The following is a 24,600-nucleotide window of genomic DNA, read 5'->3' as shown; positions in this document are numbered from 1 at the left end:
TAGTGATATATGCAGTTGGTAGATATTACTTGCAATTTTCAGAGACCGTTTTCTTAGATTTATGCTCAGTATAGTACAGCTCTTGGTTGTCTATTTGCATGTTGCATTCCTTTTGCATTTAAAAAAAAAAAAAGAAAAACCAACAACTGAAGCCCAAAACTCTTAACGATACTTCCCCTTTTTTTTAAAAATAATTCCTCAGAGCTAATTTTCCAGTATACAGTTACAGAATCTCGCTATTTGTGAACTTTTACCTTCATCCTTGTACCCAAATCATCCTAACTTTCCAAAGAGTCACAGCAAGGTTTAGTTATTGGTTAAATGTAAGGAGCTTGTAGTTGTGTATAGGATAGTCAGCAAGGATGTCTGGCTGCTTAGAGAGTTTCCATTTAGATAGGTGTTGGTGCATAAACAGTAGCTGGCCACCATGAGACTGGACCTTGCAAATACTGTATTTGTGGGAAAATAAGGTTTAAATGGGGAGACGCTTCGCTAGTAGGCAAGCCACAGGGGCCAGAAAGAGATTAATTCTTACACTATAGTTAGAGATTTGTCTGAAATTAAAAGCTAATTCTTCTGTCTCTCTATTTTCCCCTTAAAACCAGGATTAGTTTGTGGTTGGGGGGAGCAATGGGTTTAATTATTTTAAGCTATTGATATATTAGATCATATGCTGGTCAACATTCATTGCTGTTTATACAGGTAGCAGTGAATAGTTTTATAGGTTGGTTTCACAACAAAACTAATTTATAAAGAAAAAGCCACTGGCTGAGCAGACACATGCTGCTATCCGCCGTGTTGTATTTGCGTGTATTTGAACCTTGATGTGTAAAGTATGTGCGTTGGCCTCTCAAAAGTACTTTGGTTTTGGTTTTTACTGGTTTTATAAATACGAAGTTTGTATCCAGCTTGGCCATGCCTTTTTTAAAATACCAGCCTTTTTTTTAAAAAAAAAAAGGTTTGAAATAGAATTGTACGAGTGCGTTCTTAAACACTGTTAACTTCTTATAAGAACAAATATATCACACTTGTATCTACAGCATTGAAATCCAACTATGTGGTAAACGGGATACGGAATAGAAATCTTATCTTCAAATACTAAGGTGGTGAATACTATTGCAAAGAAGGCTGCTTGTCTCCCATGTTTTAATTTGATGATGCTCATGACCTCGTATGCGAATGTTGGTGTTTGTGTTTCTGTAGCTGGCCTGGGGAGAACAGGCACGCTGATTGCCTGCTACATAATGAAACACTACAAGTTCACACACGCTGAAGCCATCGCGTGGATCAGAATATGTCGACCAGGGTCTATTATAGGACCCCAGCAACACTTCTTGGAGGAGTACGTATACCTTCTTTGCTACTAAGAGTCAGCTGCTTCTCTACATCCTTATCCATCTTGCACTATTTACAGGATCTACTTTGTCTGTTGATGTTGTATATTACTGCCTGTTGCAATATATTTAAGGTTAGTTAATTTGGGATTGAAATCCCAACTTAATCTGTAGCAATCATCTTCCCTGGAGAGCTATTTTGTCACCTTAAGGAGCAGAAGGTCTCAAGACTGCATGTCTGTTTTCTGGGGGATTTAGGAGTTAAAGACAAACGCGTTGAAGTGTGAAGTCCAGATGTGGATAAAAGATTAAATCAACAACAAGGATTTATTAAAATATTACCGTAGAAAGAATAGACTTTATATACTTTATATATAGCCTATGATGACACTTAAAAAGAATCTTACGATAGTATAAATGATATGGTTTTTTCTTTCTTATAACTAAAGATTAAATAATTATGTGGTGGACAGCTTATGATCTCTGTCAGATTCCTAGCATAATGTATGAAGCATTTCTGATTTGGAGCTAATATTTGATAGCAAAACAAATGTATGGTTTTAATACAGCTCCTTCTCAAAATTGACTGTATACTTTGGGTTGAGAATGTTTTGCATACAGATATACTGAATGGGTGATTCAAGGTTTGATCCTGACACTGGAAATAAATGACAAAATGGCTCTGGCTTCCATGATGTAGACATTAAGTTTTGATTTCATAGTAGTTTCTACATTATGCGTTTACTATTATAATGGTTATGCTGATACTGAGTTGATACCACGATGGTATTTAATTGGAGGCATTTTCACTGTTACGAGTAAAAACATTTTGAGAAAATGCACCACAGATTTGTTGTCTTTTGGAAAAAAAGAGAATGCAACAGCTCTGCTAGATACTGTGTAAATACAGTAAAACATGCACTGACCTTGTGTCTGAAAATCCATAGGAAATCTGAGAGAAAGGAGGACTATTACTGTAATTCATAAGAGAAACTGAGCATGACTGAGGATTCCTATTTCCAGTGCAACTGAATGGGCCCTGCTTTATTTGAGAGGTGGCCCAGCATTGTTCAAAACACTGAATCGCAAACTTTCACAAACCGCTCACTGAGGCAGATTAAACTTCACACGGTGCTGGTGCTGGGATGATGCGCTCCTAAAAAGAACTTCCACAAGAGAGCAAAATTAAGAGAGAAAGGTAGTAGGTAGTATGAATAGTAAGTGCTGTTTACTTGAAAGATAAGAAAAACAGGGCCCATGTCCTTTCTCTGGTGGCATGTAAATACTTGGTTTGATTTTATAGACAGGCAAAGATCTTCCAGATTTTTTTCGTTCATACCAACATTATTCATAGCTAAGCGCTGTAGTATTGTTCGGTAAGAATTTCCTCTTGTCCTAATGGCAATAGATACCTGTTGTGACAATCAGACAAAATTCAAGCGATGTCACCAGTAGTGTCAAAATGGGATTGAGAAAGAAGGCGCTAACATCAGTTGCATCGTTCTAAGATAAATATCTTGCCCTCGGGGCTGCAAAGTTGCATCTGACGAAAAGGTAAAACCTTGGAACTTTGATCTCCCAACCTTCATAGGTGTCAAAGCTTCACCCCTTAGGTTCTTTGAGGTTTATTAACGGAGGTTTGAGTAGGGTTCTTTGTAGAGACCCTCCCACCCAAGCATGTGTCAAATCAGTTTGTTACTGTGAATGCAATTAATCTTGAAACATTTCAAAGGTATTTAAATTCAAGCATGTTTTCTAGGCTACTTCTGTTAGGTGGAATAAGTGGCACTCCCTCTGCCCGCACTCTCCTCCTCTCTTCCCTTGATATTTTCTTGGGATGTAGTGAAATTTTTCTGGAAGTGCTTACCTTTCCCGTTTATTACTGGCAGTTGGCTCAGACTACTTGGCTCTTCAGCTTTGCTGTAATATTTTGTTTTCAAACAAAGGAAAGTTTCCAGTGAAAGTGTATTCTGGTTTAATTCCTCATTCTTTTTTTCCTCTGTTCAGTATAGGAATTTAATTTTGTTACAATAATACGTAATAGTTCTTGGATGGAACTAGCATGATAGGTACCTACCCAGCAGACTTCCTTATCGAGGAATAATGCAGTCTCATCAATAAAAGCCTGCCCATTGTAGCAATTAAATTATTATTTTTTTACCACCTGTCCGAGGGATATAATATTTCATTTTCTGGAAATTGATACGGGAGTCCTGTTCAACTTTACATGACTGTGACCACCTCCACTGTGCAGCTCAGCTGTAGTTTTACTGCTGTACGTCTGTATACACAAATACCTGTATACACAATACACATGCTAATAAGTTGGAAAGTGCTGTATCATCATTTACTCTACACATTACATATAAAAGCGTTATTTTATATGAATTTTTAAGTTGTGTTTTAAAAGTCTTCAAAATGCCATTGCAGACTGTTCAGTTAATCTCTTTTCCCAGGAGGATTTTGTAAAATGAAGTTTTGGTACCTGTAAGGCTTCTGTGATAGCTACAGACTTGTTTCGTGATTTTTAACCATTGAAAATTACGACTTCTGGTTGTGGTTTTTCTTTTTGTGACAGACATTTGAATTTCCTTTCCCCGATGAAGATGTACAGAAGGTTCAAATCTGTAAGAGTAGCATGTTTTCATATTGGTTTTTTATGTGTATGCAAATCTGTTGATATGAGTTGATTTGGTTTTGTATCCTAAAGGAAGCAAGCAATGTTATGGCTGGAGGGAGATCTCATCCGATCAAAGCAGAAACAACGGGTAGTTGATGGAAACATTAACAGAGTTCTTCGTGGCTTGAACGACATTTCAATCAGTGGCAGCTTGAATAAAGTACAAGACTTGGATCGATACAGGGAGGTAAGAGTTTGTAGGAAAAATTTCAAACAAGCCGAGATGGAGCTGATCTTTTAATAACTAGCTACAGATAATTTTTAGATTATTTTAGGCTTGTATGAGTACTAGATTGCTTTTTCACTGCTAAACTTTTTTTAATAGGTCATAATTAGAACAAATCTCCTCTTTTTCAAAAAAAAAAAAGAAAAAAAAAAAAGAAAAAGTGTGGTTACATTTAAAACTGTCATAGGCCATTTTGCAGATTTCAAAAGGTTTGCATTATTTCAAGCCATTCTTCCAGGGTTTTCAGTTGTTCATTGGAGAACGGGGGGCAGGGGGGAATCAGTTTTCCTCCTGGAAATCTATTTATTCCAAGTTTCTAACTAATAATGCATGAGTGTATAGAGGTCCATCCCTGTATCACAGTGTTATGGATTACTGATGTGAGGTGTGCATTGAGGGTAAGGACCTTACAATTATTTATTGGAAGCATAGGCATGAAATGTGAACTAAAGTGAACATACTTCTGCTTCTGGGCTTATAAAATTCTTATACTGTATTTGCCTACAGTATCTGAGAAGCTGTTCAGAAGAAACTATGCATTTGATTAATCCTATCTTAGCTCTGTAATAATTAAAGAGTTTTTACATTGCTGATGGAATCCTTTACTTGATGTGAAAGACCAGGGATGTAGTGGGCACCTTCTTCAGATAGCTATTAGTATAAATCACAATAATCCTCTATCATGTGATCTATCATAATTTGGAAGAGCACCTTGAACGCATTTCTGTAAAGGTACTATTTCCTCTTTGGAAGTTCAATTTGTGGCTTGGAATATGTTAAATATTACCAAATTAAAGTTAAATATCTCTATTACTAACTGGAGGACGTGTCACTGTGTAGAAATTATCTTGTATGCCTGAGGAAAACAGGTAGCACATAGCCATATGGGTAAAAGTACTGGGTTTGAATCTGAGCTGCTACTACAGCTTCACTGCTTCCAGTGTTCAAGGCAACTAACTTGCAGGTAGCCCAACTACCCGTACGCTGTGTGGCAGCTTATGCACAGATCCACAGTCTGTATTCACGGGGCTGCTTTTTTTTCTACTGTAACCCCCTCTGTAATAAGTGTATTTCAGTTTTTTATAGATGTCATAGAATCATAGAATGTCATATTAAAGCTGCTTAACATTCAGTTTTCCAAACACTTAACTTACCTCTTTATCTCTTTGGATATTTGGTTATATTTCAAGACCTCATTATATTAGGTTCTCTAGAAGCTCAAAACAAAGTAATGTTCCCAGTCCCAAAAATGCATAAGGTCTAAGAATCAGAAGACAGAAGAGCTATCTGCAGTAACTGTTGGGCAGGTAAAGACAATGAAAAAATTTATTGGCATTGAGGCTGAATCGATAGGTAACAATGGCCTAGCATATAACCTTCAAGGAAATCTAGCTAAAATATTTATATTGTCCTATAATTAATGCAACACTTGGAGACCATCACATCGTTTGATTGACTTCTATTATATCACTACTTCTGTCAATCTTTCATCTTGGCAGAAACTATTGCTCTGTTCTGTGCAGAGCAGTGAGGCCACTTAAGCACAACGGGAACTGCAGGAATACAAACAAATACTTGATCTGTCGAAAGACGTGTAATTGGTATAAGTTTTGTTCGTTTGGCAATTTAAAAAAATTTCTTGCTTTGTGTAGCTTTCATATTTTTCTGCTACTTAAAGAACTGTCTCTACTCAATATTTGGGCTTTAGAAAAGACCCAAATCTGATCTTTTGAGATCAGTAAGAAATTACAAATAGGCATTTAAACAGTGTTAGCATACGCTTTTTAATATTTCTTAGAGTTTATAATATTTTCTAAAGCTAGAAGTAGGATAAAACTCCAAAATCATCCTGTATTCCTTATTAAGTTCTCATAGGGAATTTTTTTCAAAATTATGTTTTTCTAGATGTCATGAGAACTTATTTTGTAAAAAAAAAAAAAAAAAAAAAAAAAAAATTAGTCGTTTAGGAAAGCTGATTTCTTAGATTTTTAGCTCCTCTTGCAGGAGACACAACTTTATCTAAATTTCTCCCTCATCTTGTCCATATGACAACATTGTGTGTTACTGCTTCCCTTCCACATTGGATGATAACTTTAAAAATAGTTATGGAGGAAAGAGTTGGAGTGTAAGTTCTATAAAAAATGACTACTTTAATACCAGGATTTATTTACTTTAGACTCAAGCAGCCTGAGCTGACTTTGAGTTCAGATTCTGCAAAAAGCCTGTGTGGATGTGCGTCTGTACGGTGATATTTAGTTTACTGGAAAGACAGAAGAGTGCCTATGTATGCAGAAGACTGTAGATTAGCCCTTTAAATTGTAGTCTTTGCGAAGGAGATGCTCAATAGTTTGAATCTACACTGCTAAGGATTTGATATATTCCCTTGCTTGCACACTTTGTGTTTCCCAGAATGATTTTGAAGACAAAGCAGGTGTGGAAACTCAGAACGGCATGACGCAGGGAGATAAGCTTAATGCCTTAAAAAGTCGAAGACAGCCATGTTCTGCCACAACTGGAGGTCTGAGGTAATTAATGAATTCTGAGGTAATTTGTAATTTTAAACTCAGTCTATGCTATAAGATCTTTACGGCAAGTATATGGCCTTGTTTAAGGCAGTGGTACTAGTTGTACCACCGACCGTGGTGGCAATTTCTCTAGGTGCGTATCTATTAGTTGCACATTTGGTTTGTTAATTTTTTTTCCTCTCTGTTTCCCTGTTCAGGATACTTACTTATTGTGGAGCAGTAAAAGACAGAGTAAAATAATACTTCAAAACCTTCAAATTTATAGCTAGCATTTTAAAACTTATGTCTCAAACCAAATATTCTTGAATGAACTTGGTAATCTTTCTATAATTACTTTTCTGTACTTCTTGAATAAATTCTGAACTTTTCAGAACCAGGAGAAATGTGAAGTTTGAAAATAAACCTGAAGTTACCTCTCTGTTATTTACGAGTAAATTAAAATAATGATTGTCAATAATCCTTAACTCTTGTTAGTCTTGTACTTTAAAGCCAGTATGAGACATGCAAGGATGCTCTGGGAGGGAGGGGAAAGGCTTTTTATCCTTTGATAAAGATTGGTGCTTTGGTTTCTTTAGGCTGCAAGACATGAAACTGCACACCAGGTCAATATCACAACCTTTCAGGTATTAACTTTAATAGTTCTAAATGTATACCACTCAGGTCTTAAATTTTCGATGTTTTGAATTATCATATCAACTGATCAGCAATTTCAGGCTTCTGAGAAGTGGCAGGTAACGAACTTTTCTAAACACTTGCAAATGCGGGGGGGAAAACCCATCTAAAGGACAGAGTGGTACAGCTCTATCTCAGGGATACCTCGAGTTCTGAATTATTAACACATACAAGTAATTTCCTCAGTCACATTTTCTGACATGTCATGCAGTGCTGTTATGCAGTGACAGATGACTAGTTAACTCATAACCACTTTATCTCTGTGGAATTAAAATACTTGTCTCAGAAGCCTAAATTGTGATACGCAGGCAATGTGTAGCCAGTTTTTGTCCTGTGTGTTTTAGGAGGTGAACTAGAGGTATTGCTTAGTGGATACAATCAGTACTTTTTTTTAGAAGATGTACCAGGTAAATATTGAGTTTTAGTACCTTCCCCTTATTTTAATAAAGCGTCCTCACTGTACACTTGACTACCTGCTTTGTTCAGAACTTTCTGTGGAGCAAAGAAAGCCAATAGCTTCTCCTCATTTTCTAAATGTTTATTTCATTTATGACCTGTACTAATCTCAAATCAGTACTGACAGTGCCCCTGAAAAAAAAAGCATAGAGTGAAAATTTACTTAATTTTAAGAGCTATAGGAATGGCAGAATTCTATTGGTTTTGTAGCCATTGCATCCTTTACCCCATTGCATCTAAAATACAACATGTCAGGCAAAATATCTGTCATTATGAAGCATTAATATTGAAAAGACGACATGATCTTCAGTTTTGTGGTAGCCTGGATTTTTGAGATGGATTACTCCAGGCGTCTAACCTTGGAGATGTCTGTTTACCCCTCTTGGCGTGGAATTAAAGCTATTTCTGCTCAGCGTCATTTCTTCTGTGCTCGTAGCTTGTACCCAGGGTCTTTTCATCCTTTAGGAGCTGATCATGATCATACCTAAGGTATAAGGTTTATGCCTTACACCTAAGGTACAAGGTCTAAGGATGGAGAGAATTTCACGTTACTGCAAGGCTCTTTGTTTATTAGTTTTTAACAAGCTAATACGGACAGCTGTAATGCTAACATTTTTGAGTAGCCCAGTGTACCATACTTACAGCTCATTATCCATGTATGAAGAATTTGGTCATTAAGAGTTCCACCCTAGAAAGAGCTGTGTGTTTTGTGCAACTTTGTGAAAATGTTCTTGCTGTCATTTGAAAACGATGACGTTCCTCTCATGAAAGCAACAGTGTTGGCTTTTTGTGCTCGTATTTGCTTTGTAAGCACAAAAATGACTCTTCCTCAAATTTACAATATTTTAAATTTATAATCAAATTTATAATAAATTTGATGCTAAATGGACATTTAGCCTTAACAAATTTTCAAGGTAAAAAGTAGCCTATAACTGTATAATATGGTACAGCAGGGGAAAAACTTGAGAGTGGGATATTTGAAAAGACACTTGAAAACAGGCAGACTGTTGAGTTTTTGCTGTTGAGTTCTCAGTACTCAGACTTGAGAATTCCCACTTTTTAAAATCCCGGTCTATGCATTGGAAGACTATTGTGTTTCTGAGATGTGTATTTCAATTGTAAAGATCTTGCTTCTCACTAAAACTCCGCACTCCTTTTAGACTGAATACTTCAGGTAGCACAGAAGGATCCACGTCTCCTCTGAAGGCCTCCAAAGGAATGGCGGTTAATTCACCATCTGCAGAAAGAATAAGCAGAATTCCCACATCCTCAGGCTCTAACCTTAAAAGGTTTTTTTCTTCTCATTTTGGTACAAATGCTTACTGTATACTACAGTGGTTTTCAGCACATATGCGGTCTATGAAGCGCGTGCTGTTCTTGGGTGTAAGAAGGCTTAAACTAATTTACAAAGTGATTTGCTGTTCCACTAGCCAAGCTTTAGTTGCCTGCAGATTTAAACAAACAAACAAAACCCAAAACCTGTACTGATGGTATGAGTTTTTTGGTGGGATTATATCAAGTCAGAAACAGTATTACGTTGCTCAGGTTTTCCTGAGTTTACAGAAGTTTTGCAAGTGTTCCCACACATCTAGACACTATTAATCTTAGAAGAACACTGAGTGGTAATCTATATTTTTACGAACCCTTGATTTACTGCTCTTTAATTCCATAATTATGATTGTACTAAGTAATAATGGGTGTTAAATGAAATTTAGAATGATTGATGCATTTTTAACAACTTCTGGGCACAAATATTTACTTGAGGAAAATAACTAAAGACATATTTCAGGACACCCTGCTTTTATTCTCAAATTTTATCATGTTACTTCTTGGTTACTTGAAGACTTGTATCACGTTACTGATTTCAAGAAACAGAAGAGGAGTTCTTAAACTGTTACATGCACACAAAGTACTTCAGCGTAGATCAGCCACTGCCTAAGCCTAAACACCACCTCTTGCATGTGCACGTGGTTTGGCAGAGCTGAAAGCTGGCCATGGTAGTGTTTGAATAAACAAAGTTTGGGAACTCCTGACAAAGAATTCTGGTTTTCATTATTTGAAAGCTAGAAAACGAACCTGTGTGCAAACACAAATTATTTCGGAATGGTCTGTGTTATTCACCTAATGTCTTCTCAATTGTCTGTTACTTTTTTGTAAAGATCTGTACATACCTTGTGTGTATTTTTTTTTTTTCCCCGCATGTGTTTTCCATTCAGCGTTTCCATAAACTCCAGACTAGCCAGTTCTCTAGGGAACCTGTATGCTGCTTCAGATGATGATGAGAGCAAAATGACATCATCGTCCTCTAGGACAGGTTTTTCTGTAAGCCAAATGTCCAGCCACTTGAATGGCAGCTTGCAGCTGCCTCACAGAAATAACCATGAACTGAACAACAACTTATACAACAGGAACAGCAGTAGTGGCAACAACCTGAGCAGCCAAAGCAGTTTTCACAGCTCCGTGACAGATGAGTTCGCATCAACCTTCCTTTATGGGCCTTACAACTCCTCCAGCACGATACCAGAGTCGCTCAATTCCTGTAAGTCACAACTCAATTCACAGTCACAACAGCACTTTCAGGCGTCTGACCTATGCTTATCTTCTTTGCTTCTGTGAGCAAAGCTGTCACAAAAAATCTTAACCCAGCATAATTCTGACTTCCTTTAATGTTGCTGAACAGCACCTTTGTCGCCTTTTTAAGCTTTTTTTCATCTCTTTCAAGCGTCTAGACCATGGAGGGTTCATGAAAATAAATCACTCCTGAACTTAAATTGAACACCTTTTCTGGTGCCTTTTTTATGGACCTTCTTACCCTTTAGGTTTTTTATTTCAAATTATCCATAACATACTTCGTAAGTTTATGATGTATCTTAAATCTTCATGCAGTAACAGATTTAAAGAAGACTTTGTATGTGTCATACCAAAACAAAGGTACAATGTTCTTAAAGATAGAGCTCATTTGAAAGATGAGCCCACTTGACTTGAAACCTAGTCCTTTTCTAGCACCAAATGTTGACAAGTATTTTAGAGCCAGATATTTCTGATGGTCTCACTGTTTTTAGCTTTCATTCCTCAACAACTTCGCTGCCTTGGGCTTAGTTTGTGCCCTTTTTCTGTGTCAGAGTCTGTATGCAGAGAATGCACGGCTAAATTAATGCAGCTTGAAAGTGATTCTCTACAAAATGCAGAGAAGAGAGACTAGAGAAGCTTCAGTTGTGAAATCAGAAATAACTTCAGCTATTTTAGGGGAAACAAATAAACATATTTACTGTTATAAATCTAAAACCAATTTAAAATACCTGGTTTCCAAAGATTTGATATCCTACTAATTATAAAAATAAGTGCAGGGTTTTTAATAGAATATATTGCCTATAATTGAACCTGTCAACCTCTGTTTAGTAGTACTGACACTTCAGATTTTTATTTTTTTAGCTGCTGGAAATAAGGAGGTAATTTTATAAAATTAACTTCAGCATATGACACCTTTCTTTTCTGTTCCCTTACCACTGATAAATTGCTGCAGTATAAAGGAAGTTTTGGTGTTATACCCGATACTGTTTTTGAACATGGCGAGTCCTCTGTCTTAAAACAGCTAACATGCCTGTGGCATGTACGTAGGAGGTGAGCCGAAAAGATCGTTCCTGGGCTGTGTTCTCTTTCTCCTGAAGATGTGGGGGATCCATGCTCTTGTTAGCAGCTGGTATGTGGCACCACGTCCAGTTCAGAAGCCACATGTTCATAACTTGGGAGTGTGAATTGCATTTTGTGAGGGTAGATGACAGTAGGAAATAAATTCTCATTGTTCTATTGTGGAATTAAATTGGATGTATGACTGAATCCTGCCTGGTATACAAAGAACATTGAAAACAAATTTAGTTGAGGGAAGCTGATTCTGTATTCTCATAAATTCAATGGATACTTCCACTGGAAAAGGGAGTAGAGTTACTGTGCTTGACCTAAAGCAACTCTAAAATACTTGATGCTTTCAGATGCCTTGTCTGAAAGTACATTTAGCTTCTTATCCACTACAATTTATCTGGAAATAAATGTTAATATTCCATGGTTTTAGGATTACCGGGTGTTCCTGCGTTGAGTTGGAGTTTAAATTTTACTTCAAATATCAGCAGTAACTTATTTGCAAGGGACTTAGTGAATATTGCCACATCCTTCCCGTTTTTTGAAGCTGTTTTACCTCTTTAATTTGGTTGTGTTTTTACCTGCTACGTGGGATTGAGGTAAACTATATATAATTGAGATTTTTCTCAGGTTGGATATAGAAAAGATCCTGGTTTTCTCACGATGAAACCAGTTCTAGAATAAAAGAACTGTTTTAGTTTAAGTAATTTGGTTTAATTCCTCCAGGTGTAGAGATGAGGGGAGAGGTGAAAAGCTGTATAGCGAGCTGAGGATGTTTGATTTGAGCCACATCCATGAGTCTTGCATTTGTTCATGAATTCTCATGGCTCTGGAGAGTCAGCCTTTTTAGGTGTTCCCAGTCTTTTATCCAACACGATTCCAGAAGTTCAGTCCTCAGGAGAAGTTTACTGGAACCAAAGTCAATACACCAGCAATGGCAGAGAGCAATCGCTCATCTGAATAACTAAGTGGTGAAGTGTCTGATTTTTTTTTAAATTTTTATTTCTCACCTTCAATATTATCTCATATTTAATGTATTTGAACAATAGTTCTTTGGAAGGTCAACCCATTCCCATTCTTTTCTATGGTACCTTCTGTAAATGATAGGCTGCCAGCAGCAATTCTTAGAGGGTTTTTTTTTTTCCCATATTCTAGTTATAGCTGTATTTTATGCATCAATATGTAAACCTACATGCAGAGCCCTAAGGGGCAGAAATGCCTTATGACTGTAACGTGAGTCAGTCATGAAAATAAGCTGACATTGTTCACAGGAGGCCAGGAGTTACAAGAGCACCAAATGATAATGTAAATCATTACAAAAACAATCAGCGCACTTCTTCACAGAGCTTAAGAAGCTGAATGCAAATACATTGTCTTAAAAACTAAGAACCGTCATCTCCTTTGGAAAGGTAGTTGCTATACCTTTAAGCTACAAATAGTTTTTAACAATGAAAGTAAAGTTAGTGGGCTTGTTCCATAAGTGTAGGCTAAGAAATTAAGTAATGGTTGACCTTTGTTTCTTACTTATTTCCCAATATTCACAGACTTTTAGGTTTCTATTTAATCTTGTAAACCCTCAAGGTTCAACATAATGGAATTGACACAAAAATTCCCCAAATATATGTGGGGAGAGGGGCTGGGTTTATAATGTAACTCTCTCTTCTAGTATTGTAGCACACGTTTTCTTCTTAGGGATATATGTGGGGAGAGGGGCTGGGTTTATAATGTGACTCTTCTAGTATTGTAGCACATGTTTTCTTCTTAGGTAAGGGTGACTAAAATACTTAGGGAAAGGGAGAAAAAGCAATGACTTTGATTACTGCTTAATTTAAGGAAGAGGTGAACAGCCACCTTGACATCAGAGAGGGACTATAGCTGCGTGCGTCTTGGTAAAGAGGGAGATGAATTGCTGTTCCCTTGCAAGGAAACTGTTAACTGGCTTAAGACAGTGATTGAAATGAAATCTGTTAGGCATAGGAGAAAGTTTTAGGTTGAAGGGGGAACATTTTTGCAGAAAAAGTAGCTTTCTAGAATGCACGTTTCTCTTGTTCCAAGAACATTTTTCATCTTCTTCCTACCTATCTTAATGACTTAGCAATGCATGGAAGGATGTAAGGGTGTTTTGAACAATCTGAACAATTCTTGGCTTTCTGTCATTTGGTGATGAGGAGCAGAGGTTATACACAGTCAGCTATAGCAAGGTCTTTAAATTTGATGCTATATCCACTCTTCTCTGGAAAAGTGAGGTGAGAGAAGAAGGATTTTGGGTATTGCGATGTGAGAAGCAGCATTGCTGAGGAAGAATCACACCACGCGAAGTCTGTGTAGCAAAATCCAAGTTTCTGACTTACCTGTAATCTTGTTTCAATATAACAGTAGCTAAACTGCTTTCCTGCCTGGAAGAAGTTTTTTCAAACACGTCCTGATGTTGCATGCACTTCTGAATATACCATACGGCCCAGGGCATCTATCACAATCACAGCGGAGCGCGCTAAATTGTTACCTGTTGTACGCACAATTGACTGAGTCGAGCGTGGTTACTGTGATGTCACAGTTTTTAAGGCAAGACTAGATTATTTGATCATTTAATCTCTGAATGCTTTCTGCCTGGTAGTGAGCCTCTGACTTACTGGCTAATACAGATCCAGCTTGACGGTGGTTTATTTTGAAGACAATTTTTCTTGATAATTGGTCCCAGTGGTTGAGTACAGTCATGCTTAAAACCACTTCACTTTTAGTCTGAAACTTGCTGTCTATCTTTATTATGTCACTGTTATAGTCCTTTATTACCCTATTTTCTTGTCATGAAGATATTTCATGCTAGTCATCTCAAACTGATTGTCTTTTGATAAGCAAAATTGGCTCAAAGATCCTTCTGGAAAGTGTTCAAATCCTTTACGGTTTTTGAAAATCCTTTTTCAAGAAGTAGGTGCAACACTCTTAACATTCATGTTTCAGGTCCGGGAAGCTGCTACTCGGTGCTGTCCTGCTTCTAAATCCATAGCTTGTGTGACTTTCTCTAACTGTAATGCATTGGGAGAAGAAAAAAAAAAAAAAAATACTTCTTGCCATCCAAGACACTGACTTGTATTGTAGTCCAATGTCCTGTGTTCCCCGATTTTTTTATTTTTTTTTTATGTGGAACTCAGCATTTGGCTCTATAAAAGCATCATCCTCTTTTTATTTTTTTTTTTCCCCACCCCTCTTCTTAATGGGACCAATTAACCAACTGAGAAGGATTGTTTTGTCTCACCACTTCAACCGCTGACACTCAGCTGTTTTGCTTTTGGTGATATTCATCAAGTGGTCTTAAGCTCATGAACAAAATACAGAGTAGCATGGAGCCTTAATACCAGTTCTGGCAGGATTCTGTTAAAAACAGAATTCTCTTTAATGAGTTCCACTTCACTGCTTTAGATACTGAAATTGCTTGGGAGTTGTCAGCCACATCTGAGTCTTGTTGCAGTGTTTGTATTAGGTTGCACTTTTTTCTAATTGGAGCACATCAGATGATACACCTGACAGAAGTCTCTTACGTGTATGGTGGTTATGTTTATTCATTTAACTTCTCTCCTCAAAGAACTCTTGAATGGTACGAATTATATTCCTCCTCTTTTTATTAGCAGGATCTCACTTACCTGCGTTAGGTATCAAGCTAAGCATCTGTGATCGTAGAGATATTCTGTTTTAGAAAATAACCTTATCGCTCTTATCTCTCTTTCAAAATCTGTTAACTATCAACACGAGTGGTGCAGGAGCATTTGAAGATGTTTAAGGCAGTAAATTTTCAGTTCTAATTAACGTTCTTTAATCTCATTAGTGAGGAAACTGGGAACTTAAGTTTTATGCAATACAAGTACATAATTTTTTTTCACCCCCCAGTATGGAAGAGAACATGCCTCAATACTCTCTTTTTCTGTTTTGTAACTAAACATTTTAAAGACTCTATTAATACTGTTCTTCCACATTCCATTTAAAGCAAACAAAAAATAACCCTGCCTATGACTTCCTGTTGTTGTCAGCCATATATTTTTTCCCTAATGATTTTTGTCCATCAGTGTAACCTTATAATCCGCTTCCTTTTTCTTGTGGTTCTGCTGTTGTGTGCTGATGAACTGGAAGGAAAGCTCAATTTTCACAGAATAGACCACTTGCCATTCTAGCCAAATAGAATAAATATTTTATACGCAAATGTTACAAATTGGTTGTTTTAATTAAACGGGATCTCTCACAATTATAATTTGCAGAAATATTTTTATTGAGTATAATTGCATTTAAAGTACTACAATAAGATTTTTACTTTGTCCTTCCAATAGTTAGGAATCCAAATATCGCTCTTTAAAATGTATCTCTATTGAAGAGCATGTAACTGTCTTAGGATGAGTCACCTTTTGCTTCTATAGCTGTCATGGAAACTGGCAAGATGGAAAAATCTCAAAAAATTGAGAAGTGTAGCAGTATTTTAAAACTCATATACATGATCTTTATACTTACAGAATAGTTTTTCTTGATAAGAACTTGGCATTAATGAACATAGGACAGCCTTTGCAAAAAGAGACAGACGCTAGCGCGTCTTGCTGATCTGTAAATTGGGCAGACTCAAAGGATCCCGTCAAGGGTGTCTGCGCTTTCTGTACTAAATCCTGATTTATTTTATAGTGGATCTTCTTGCGTATTCACGGTAATTCTTCCCTGCTGCAACGCTCCCCTTGTGACAATGTTTGGGGAGAACTGACGCACACTTCCAGAAAAACTTAAATTACTTCTTGCCATCGTCTGGAACAAGTGTGTGGTCAGGTCCTACCAGCCCAAAACGCGGCGGGGTTCTTCTCTCTTGAAGGCTAACTCGCCGCTGGCTTGGTCCTGAAGTTGAATGCACGCAAACACTGTTCTGGTGCCTAGATGGATCTGTGGCTTGTTCTCTCTTCCAGGAGGCTTTGCGTGCCTCCTGTTGAAGAAAAATGATGGTGGTCCGCGCCGTTGCTTCCGCATGGGCTTCGTTAGATACCATTAACTGTAGGGAAGCCATCTCATTCCTAGTGCTTTGTTCAAATGTCTGAGACTTGAGTATAAAACGGCAAGCTTGGCACTGCATGGGACCATTGTAGGAGTACACATTGAGAATTCTACTCCGTTAGCTGATTCCATACGCTCATCATTGCAATTCAGCGATTTTCTTTGGGTTTTTTCCTTCTATTTTTACCTCTATTTTAAATAAGATTTTGTTAAATACCAGCATGTGACTTGTAAAGGTGGACTGGGGCTTTTTGTTTTTAATAAAGCTTTCAGAATCATAGGCCATACTTTGAGTCACTGCAAATAGGAGACAGGAACGTAAATTTTAAAATAGAAGGCTCCTCAAATTATTTAAAAAAAAAAAAAAGGTGGGGGGGGAATCACAATTACAGGCTTTGAAGCATTACAGTCAGTCTCTTTGGACAATGGGAAGAGATTTAAGAGCATGAATTAACTTAACTGCAAAAGCAAAAAAACCCCAAAAAACCCCAACCCTCCCCAGCTATAATTTCATTTTTCAAACTCAAAAATTAATCTGTATACTTCACAACAGCTCAGTTGTTAGAGCTGTCACCGTGGTTTTAGTAGTAAGAACTTTATGGGAAGTCACATCAAGTAATCTTAATTCTTTTCAATTCTTATCAAGTAAATTTAATTCTTCCCTGTATTCAGAAAAGGCTAAGAAGAGATCATCGCTATGTGAAGTACAGCTCTGGTGAGGCTGGGAACACACTGAAAAACATTTCTCAAATTGAAAATAAATAAAATAAACCCTGCCTGTCCATCTGTAATGAAAATTAACAACCCATGCTATCTTGTTCCCAAGCAATCTGTGCTGCGTGGATATTTGTTCTTTTTTTATATGTTGCCACTAATTATTTTTTCTGCGTTTTTATAACTTGGATTCCTAACGATTTTAAGAATTTTAGTGTAAACTTCAGAATCTTTCATTTATGGTTTAATGTAAATTATGATGCAGCATTCCTGGTTGCTACTGCCTGCTGAGGAACGGGCTGCTGCCCGGAGCTCGCTGCCAGCCAATGCTGGCTGTTCCCAGGCTCGCCAGAAGCGTACCGTGCTTTCTGCTCACCTTTCATCTGTCCAAGCTCGAAGTAATCCATTGCTCTGCGACATACGAGAGTTATCTAATTAAATTTCACGCATTTTTTTGATGTTTGTTAATCAACTTTACTTGGGATTCACTTTTGAAGGATCCATTTCAAATACTGCTCTGGTTAAGTGTAAGCATCCTCCTGTTAAAGTGCACTTCTGAAAATGAGAAAGCTTTGAGGACCATTGAGCGAGCAGAAGTTTCAGGCGCTCGTTCATGAAGGGCTATTCCCTCTGCCTCTTACACGTGTAATAAATACCTTGACAAAAGCTCTCACCAAAGCCAATAATCCAAAATGATGATTAGAGACTGGTGGGGAGGGAAAATGTGTGTGATTCTGAGCCTAGAATGAAAAAATACCTGTTAGATCTGTTTAGTTTTACGGTATTTTCTGTTAAATGATACCCTGCATCCTGAATCCATGCAGCGCTAAACCCAGCCCCTGCTGAGCCAGTGGTTTCCAAGCCTTTATATGCTGACAGCACTTCTTTTTCAACCTAGGGAAGACTATCCACATAGTCTCAGATCTTTGAGACGTGAAAATTTAGTTAAGAGACAACTTTGGGAATACACGCTGAGATTTAAGATACAGGGAAAAAAGGGATTCTGTGATATTAGTTAGAGCTCTAAAGATTTATACATCTATTATGCACTTTGGCTTCACTACGGATGCCAAAGCGCATTTCTGTAGTGACTAGTTAGGAATGGTGGGAAAGCGGAAGAGGAGACTCCAAGGTTCTCAGCTTTTTTGGGATTCGTGTTGTTCTCTGGCAGTTCTCTCTAATTCAGATGAATTGATGCAGTTTTAAAATAAGGTTTGGGGGTTTTTATTTGCTATTTGTTTACAACCATACAGTGAAAAGCGCTCTCAGATTGAGACCTTTTATTCATCAGAACGATGTCCTGAGCGCATCTGTATAGGAGGCAGCAAAATGTTTGGAGGCTAATTACTTTATTATAAAACATTAGACTTCAATAGAACCAGAAAAGTAAATAGACCAGGTTATGCTTTCCTCGTAATTAAACTGACTGCTTGCTAATCCAGATGAACCATTTGCAGTGCTTCATTTTCATCTGGTTTTGGTAATCGTACATAAATTTATTCATGTGCATAATTGTGCCACTATAGCTTTTTTCTCAGTAATTGGCTACACCATACTTGTTTCCTGTGCCATTACCTGAATCACCATCTGAAGTATGCTGTGTTTTTTTACAGTAGCACTTTGATTCTCATTCAGGGTAAATGGAAACAATTCAATTATAGTAACTGCAATCGTATGTTTTTCCAATGCATTTTTAAGGTATTAAGGTGGGGTTTTAAAGGACTTGCAACGCTTTCTTCAAGAATCTCGAGAATTTGGTTTGGAAAAGTAAGTGTAGATACAGGAAAGTTGATGGAATTTACTGTATCTGGGTTTTGAGTGTCTTTATTTTATTCATCTTTACTTACGCAGAGATTCAGATCCCCCTCCAACTCTGGTTTCTTCTTCCTGTCCTTACTCTACTCCTTAAGTGCGGAATGCATGTTGTATACAAGTGTAAGCTGTAGTGAGTTTTAATCGTCTTTTCTTCTCTGCGCAGCCCCTTCAGTCTGAGTATGTTCAGTACTAAAGCCTTGTCCCTTTGGTGAAACCTGCTGAGCTCTTGCAGTCGAAGTCCGTCATGAAGGAGGAGAACTTTAAGAAGGAAGCTGCTCGCTCAGAGGAGGGGTCTTCAATACAAGACACATTAAAACCTTAACACCAAGAGGAGACTTCTTAACAGGCAGAAATTTCTTTTTAATGACTACTGCAGATGCACTGATGTTGAATTTATGGAAATTATTTTACCCTGTGTTATATACAGATTTAAATTTTTAACGTGAGACAGCTTTGAATATATTTCTAATGAGTTTCATTAAGACATTTATTAACTTGTGTACAGTGTTACAATATATATTAAGAGAATATTTTGGTAAGCAATATATATAAAAATGATGTAAAAATTAGAATATATTTTAATTTAGTGTTTACTTCTTTGCTACAAAAATGTGTATTTTAAAGAATTTTTTCTGTGTTTATCAAAGATGAAAATTTTTTATGAACAAGATGTTTTTCTTGTTTTATGGGTCCATCATTGTTGCTAAAAGCCTAATGTAATTACTTTTTCACTAATTGGTCTTCTGGTAACTTAATGGAAGTCGAACTAGTGAGAGACTAGTTACCAGACTATCAACTGAAAGCACTTGATACATAATCTGCTTTCCACTTTCAGCTGCTAATGTTTCATAAGGAAACACTATGAAAGAAAACTAAAAGGGAAAATATTTGGCGAGATGTAATGTAACTTATGTCTTCCATTGCGAAGAGAAAGTCATTTATCTGACGATTCAGTTGTGCAATTAACGCTTTCCTTCAGTTTGTCTTAAAGGAATGTTTTTAACTTTTTTCTTTTCAATGCAGAAAGTTAAATTTTGCTATGCAATATGTACTGCAGAAATGAAGGCAGACCAAACTTAAGTTGGTAGGATCGTGTATGTACAACGAATTTGGCAGCGTTGCGTGCTTACGTGTTCTTAAGCTACGCTGGGCAGTGTGGGTACAGTTAATTCATTAGCAAAGCACACTGAAGTAGGTGTTGGAAGTACATTAAATTTTCACTTATCAATTGGATGCTTGATAAACTTCTTCATTTGAAAACTACTGTTAAACGTACAGCTAGTGTAACCTCCTGTACCACAGAATGGTTTTGTCAGCAGTAAAGATGCTCTGTAACGTATCGGTTAATCGGGTGTGATTAGGAACGAGCCTTAGAATGAAGCAGTGTTACAGCCGAGTACTAGACGTCACGTGTAAAATTTTCAGAACTCCACAAGTGCATAGTAAGCAAAAAACCAGAGGCAGCTCTGAGGACTTGATTTGCCGCTAATTTAGAAGACAAAACCAAACCAGCTTTGTTACCTATGAGTTTTTCCGATACCTACGGAAACTTTGAAATAAACCTTGGTTGAATTGTCAGTCTTTGTTCCCAAAGACCTGTGAATGCCCTGCGTTTGCTTTACAACTGAAGTTAAGATAAAGTGCCACATTATTTTATTTTTTTTTTTTAAAAAAAAAAAGACCAGATCACAGATTGGTATGGGAAGTTGTACTGAAAGTGTTAATAAGCAATACTGAGAGCAGCTATATAAATCACTGAAAAAAATTTACATGCAATACTGTACTTTTTTCACAACTGTGTATATGTAACATATACACACACGAAGTAGCATATGTGTGTGCATATATATACGATATACTGTATATGAATTATAGATTAATGGTAAGGTAATTCTACCTCTTACAAAGAATTTTGTCATGTACTTTGTTATAAATAGTTTTCCTTAATAAAATATTGTTTAATTTTGAAATGTAGATATATATACACATACAGCTAATTAATAATAAAATGCCTGTATCAGCCAGCTTCCTTGCTTCTTGGCTTTTCTTAATTACATCTTTTGGTGTAAACTAACATGATAACATCTCCAATCGAAGAGTAACTCTTCAAAATCACCCTCGTTCTCCTAAAGCACGTAACGTATTTATAAATAGGATGATGTTGCAAAAAGACACTGGTGTGGCAGGTATCTTTCCGGACTGATCTCTCCAGCTAACGTTCTTGTGGTTGCTTTGTGTAGCACAGAGTATTTAATCGGCGTGTTGATATTGTGGTGTAAAGGTAATATTTCAAAATCCCGTCATTTGAAAGCTGTGTCCGAACTGAAGAAACCTTCTTTTTCCTGGGCAAGGACTCTGGTTAGAGGTGTAACGTACCTCATCTCCTTTGCACGTGCAACAGGTTTCTCAGTCTCGCTAACAGCAGGGTCTTTGTCCACGAGAACCTGAAAGATCGTGCTTTCATTTAGCTTTTCATCCTTCCTTCAATTAAAAATCGGTCACAAATGGTTCTAACGCTGCTTAACTCTGCTGCTGATTTGCAGCAAATTCGTTGTGTTCCGTGATTATTTGCCCATGGTGCTCAATATCCCTGCCAGAGAAGCCTGTACCGCAGTAGGTGACGTGGACAGTATGCAACTGCTACGCCGGTGCTCTGAAGGACTGGCAGAGCCAGGAATAGAGTGGATGCCTTAGAAGTTCCCCAAATTCTAGCGACAGTCCCATCTAAAAACACACAAAAAGGGCTTCTGCTGTTACATTCAATTAACAGATATTGACTTGGATGTGTAGAGTAAATACAGAGGAAGAACGGCTGATCAGAAAGTTTCTAGTACGCAGGCATCAGCTTCTCCCTTAGCCTTTTTCTGGGCTTGACTATTGATTTATTAGATGAAATACAGTAAATGCCAGCTAATTTTTGTTCTTAAAAATGAATGATAAATATAGCCGGTATTCTGTAACAATCAGCTTCTTAACACTAACAACAATAAATTTGGGGGCAGTGAAAGGTCAGGGAGGTCTTTAGAGCCTTGCAGCTTTTAAGAAATACCCTGAAACCTGTTTCCTATCCTCTGTTCGTTTATCCTTGAACTCTACCACTGCTGTTGCTTCATATACAAATATATCTCACTGTTTTGGGAGAACAAGCCCTAGCACATGAGATCTTTTAAGAAGAGGTTTGATAAACATGTCAGGCTGGATTAAATAAATGTAGAGGTCTCTACTGGGCCTACGGTTCTGTGGCTAACGCCTTACGGAACCGTTAATCACCTCTTTAAAGTATGCTTTATGAAGCTTTTTGGTTAGGGAGGTATTTCTTGTTACAGCTTTAGTGAATATTTTTCAATTACAGTACTGCAGAAAGAGGAGGATTTTCGTTTCTCTAATAACTGTTCTCTACTGACAGCTAAACAATGAAAGGCCTCAAAAGGTTTGACACTTGATTAGATCTACGCTGTAAAGTGCAGCAGGCAAAAAATATGGTAATTAAGGGCCTGATCAAGTAAATCACTCAGGTTACGTCTTTAACCTTCAGCACATGAGCAATCCAATTAATTACAAAAGAACACGGATGTTCACGTTTGCAACAAATCCGCATCTGGATCAATAGCCCTGTCAATTGGGAGCGTGAGCCTTTCTGTCAAACAGAAGATGCGCTCCGTTGCAACGAAACAGTCCGTTGACCCACGCAAATCAACATCATTATCTTGGAGAATTTGTAACTATAATTACATCCTAACATATTCTTTCGGTATTGTCATTTGTTAGCATCATGAGTTGAACGCGATCTAAAAACACCTTATAAAGAGATCTTTGGTCAATACACAGGTCCCGCCTTGTGAGCCGAGATTGCTTACTTCTGTAGCCCACGTATAACCCACCTGTAAAAGCAGCTTTTCCCCTAAACTCAGGACCAAATCAATCAGCATTCCTTTTCTGGACAGCTTTTGAGAGAAAATGTAAGTTCCTTTACGCAGTCTCTTATTAAATCTCGTCCAGGGTAAGGCCAGTTAACGTTTTGTCCCCGTTTGAGGAAAAGCTCTGCGGAGTTCCTGGCGGAGCCCCGCCACCAACTCCTCTCCCCCAGGGCAGGCACCGTTAAGCCCTGCTCGTCAACCAGCTTCTCGTCCGCCTAAGAACCTGTCATTCACCTCTGCGGGAACTTGTGCTCTGAATTAATTTTGGTGCGAGACGGTTCCAAACGCTACGCTGATTCCGTTTCATCCGTGCACTTACTGACGCCAGCATTCGCCGCCGGCAGGTCGGTGGGGCAGGACTTGCTGCGGGCTGGGGCGGGCTGAGTTTTATGGGGAAACGCAGAACGCGGAGACTGAGGACCAGCTTCCTCAAATAAGAAGTACTGCCTTACCAAGGATCTCTCTATCTACCTATTGCGTTTGAAAGATTTAATTTGAAAAGTATATCCTTATTACAGACCAGTTCTAAAATTAACGTCAAGCTTGCAGGAGCACAGTGCGCTTTCTCTTAAAGATCAGGTAAAAATCGGTTCAAGTGAGTATCTAGCAAAGGAGTTTTTACAGCAAATGGATTGTATTTCAGACAGAAGTGACTGAGACCGGCTTGAAAGCTTGCTGCAAATGAAAGTTGTGTAAATGGGTTAGAACCGGGAAACTGGGAAGGCAAAGAGAAAAGAGTCAGACTGTAGTTGCAGTATTTCTGGAGCATGATAGGGTTTGGATTTTTTTTTTTTTTTTTTTTTTTCTTGATTTAACAAGTTGAAAATCTGCTGAATAATTCATGAAGAGTGGAAGGGCTGAATCTTCCTGGAATGATATACAGTGTACGTACGGTGGCACAGGAGAAACCGCAAAGCTTTGTATCAGTTGCTGCCGTTTCTGCTGCTGATTGCAAGGTGCTGCTGCTTTTGGCATTTTTCACAGCGACAGAACCCTCCGTCGTGCGCTGGTCTGCGAACAGCTATCTGCTCCCTATGGACCCACCTTCGCCAGCTGCAGCCCGTGGGATCTCGTGCTACCCGCCCGCCTCGGACGCTGCTGCTCCTCGGACCATTCCCGCAACCTGCGTTTTCTGGACCTCGCAGCTCGTATGACTGAAACCCGCCTGGGCGTCCCTCGGCTGCGCGTCCTCCCTTGGTGCTTGGCGGGGGGCTCCTGCAGCGGGATCTTCCGACCCAGCCGAGGATGGGATTTACGGGGCGAAGCCGAAACTGAGCTGCATTCAGCGAGATGCCCAACGCCTCTTCCTGGAGTGCCAGCTCGCCTCTGCTGCTGCTCTGGGAGGACTCCTCCGGGACCCGCATCTTCCTCTCGCTGCTCTATGCGGTCCTAGCTATCTCGGGGACCTTATCCAATGTAATGGTCATCTATTTAGTCTTCTCCTTCAAGAAGCTGCAGACAACCAGTAACGCCTTCATTACAGGTACGTGCTCATCACCAAGCTGCCCAGCGTGTACCAGGCCCTCTACCAGCGCCGGCACACGGGCTGCATGATCGGGCTCTCCTGGGCCCTCGCCCTGCTCCTGGTCCCGCTGCTCCCCGGGCTCTG

The 24,600-nt window shown here is 38.3% G+C and overlaps 1 protein-coding gene across 3 annotated transcripts in view; it reads left to right on the top strand.

Moving 5' to 3' along the window:
• The window catches only part of CDC14A (cell division cycle 14A), a 63,956-nt gene extending 44,269 nt beyond the window's left edge, over positions 1–19,687 (top strand). For 2 of the 3 annotated variants that reach the window (XM_035902853.1, XM_035902851.1), the window contains 7 exons: positions 1,204–1,342; positions 4,045–4,201; positions 6,650–6,765; positions 7,341–7,388; positions 9,054–9,182; positions 10,110–10,432; positions 19,238–19,687. In XM_035902853.1, coding sequence (XP_035758746.1) covers positions 1,204–1,342; positions 4,045–4,201; positions 6,650–6,765; positions 7,341–7,388; positions 9,054–9,182; positions 10,110–10,432; positions 19,238–19,251 — 926 coding nt within the window. In that variant the 3' untranslated portion in view covers positions 19,252–19,687. Of the gene's footprint in view, positions 1–1,203; positions 1,343–4,044; positions 4,202–6,649; positions 6,766–7,340; positions 7,389–9,053; positions 9,183–10,109; positions 10,433–19,237 lie in introns of those variants that run through there. The other variant, XM_035902852.1, reaches the window with a different exon arrangement.
• Positions 19,688–24,600: the final 4,913 nt, after the last annotated feature.

The sequence above is a fragment of the Egretta garzetta genome, unplaced genomic scaffold, assembly GCF_000687185.1.
Source record: "Egretta garzetta isolate BGI_Z169 unplaced genomic scaffold, ASM68718v1 scaffold149, whole genome shotgun sequence".
NCBI lineage: Eukaryota > Metazoa > Chordata > Aves > Pelecaniformes > Ardeidae > Egretta > Egretta garzetta.
Note: the sequence above shows the minus strand (reverse complement) of the source record. Positions and strands in the feature narration are given on the sequence as shown.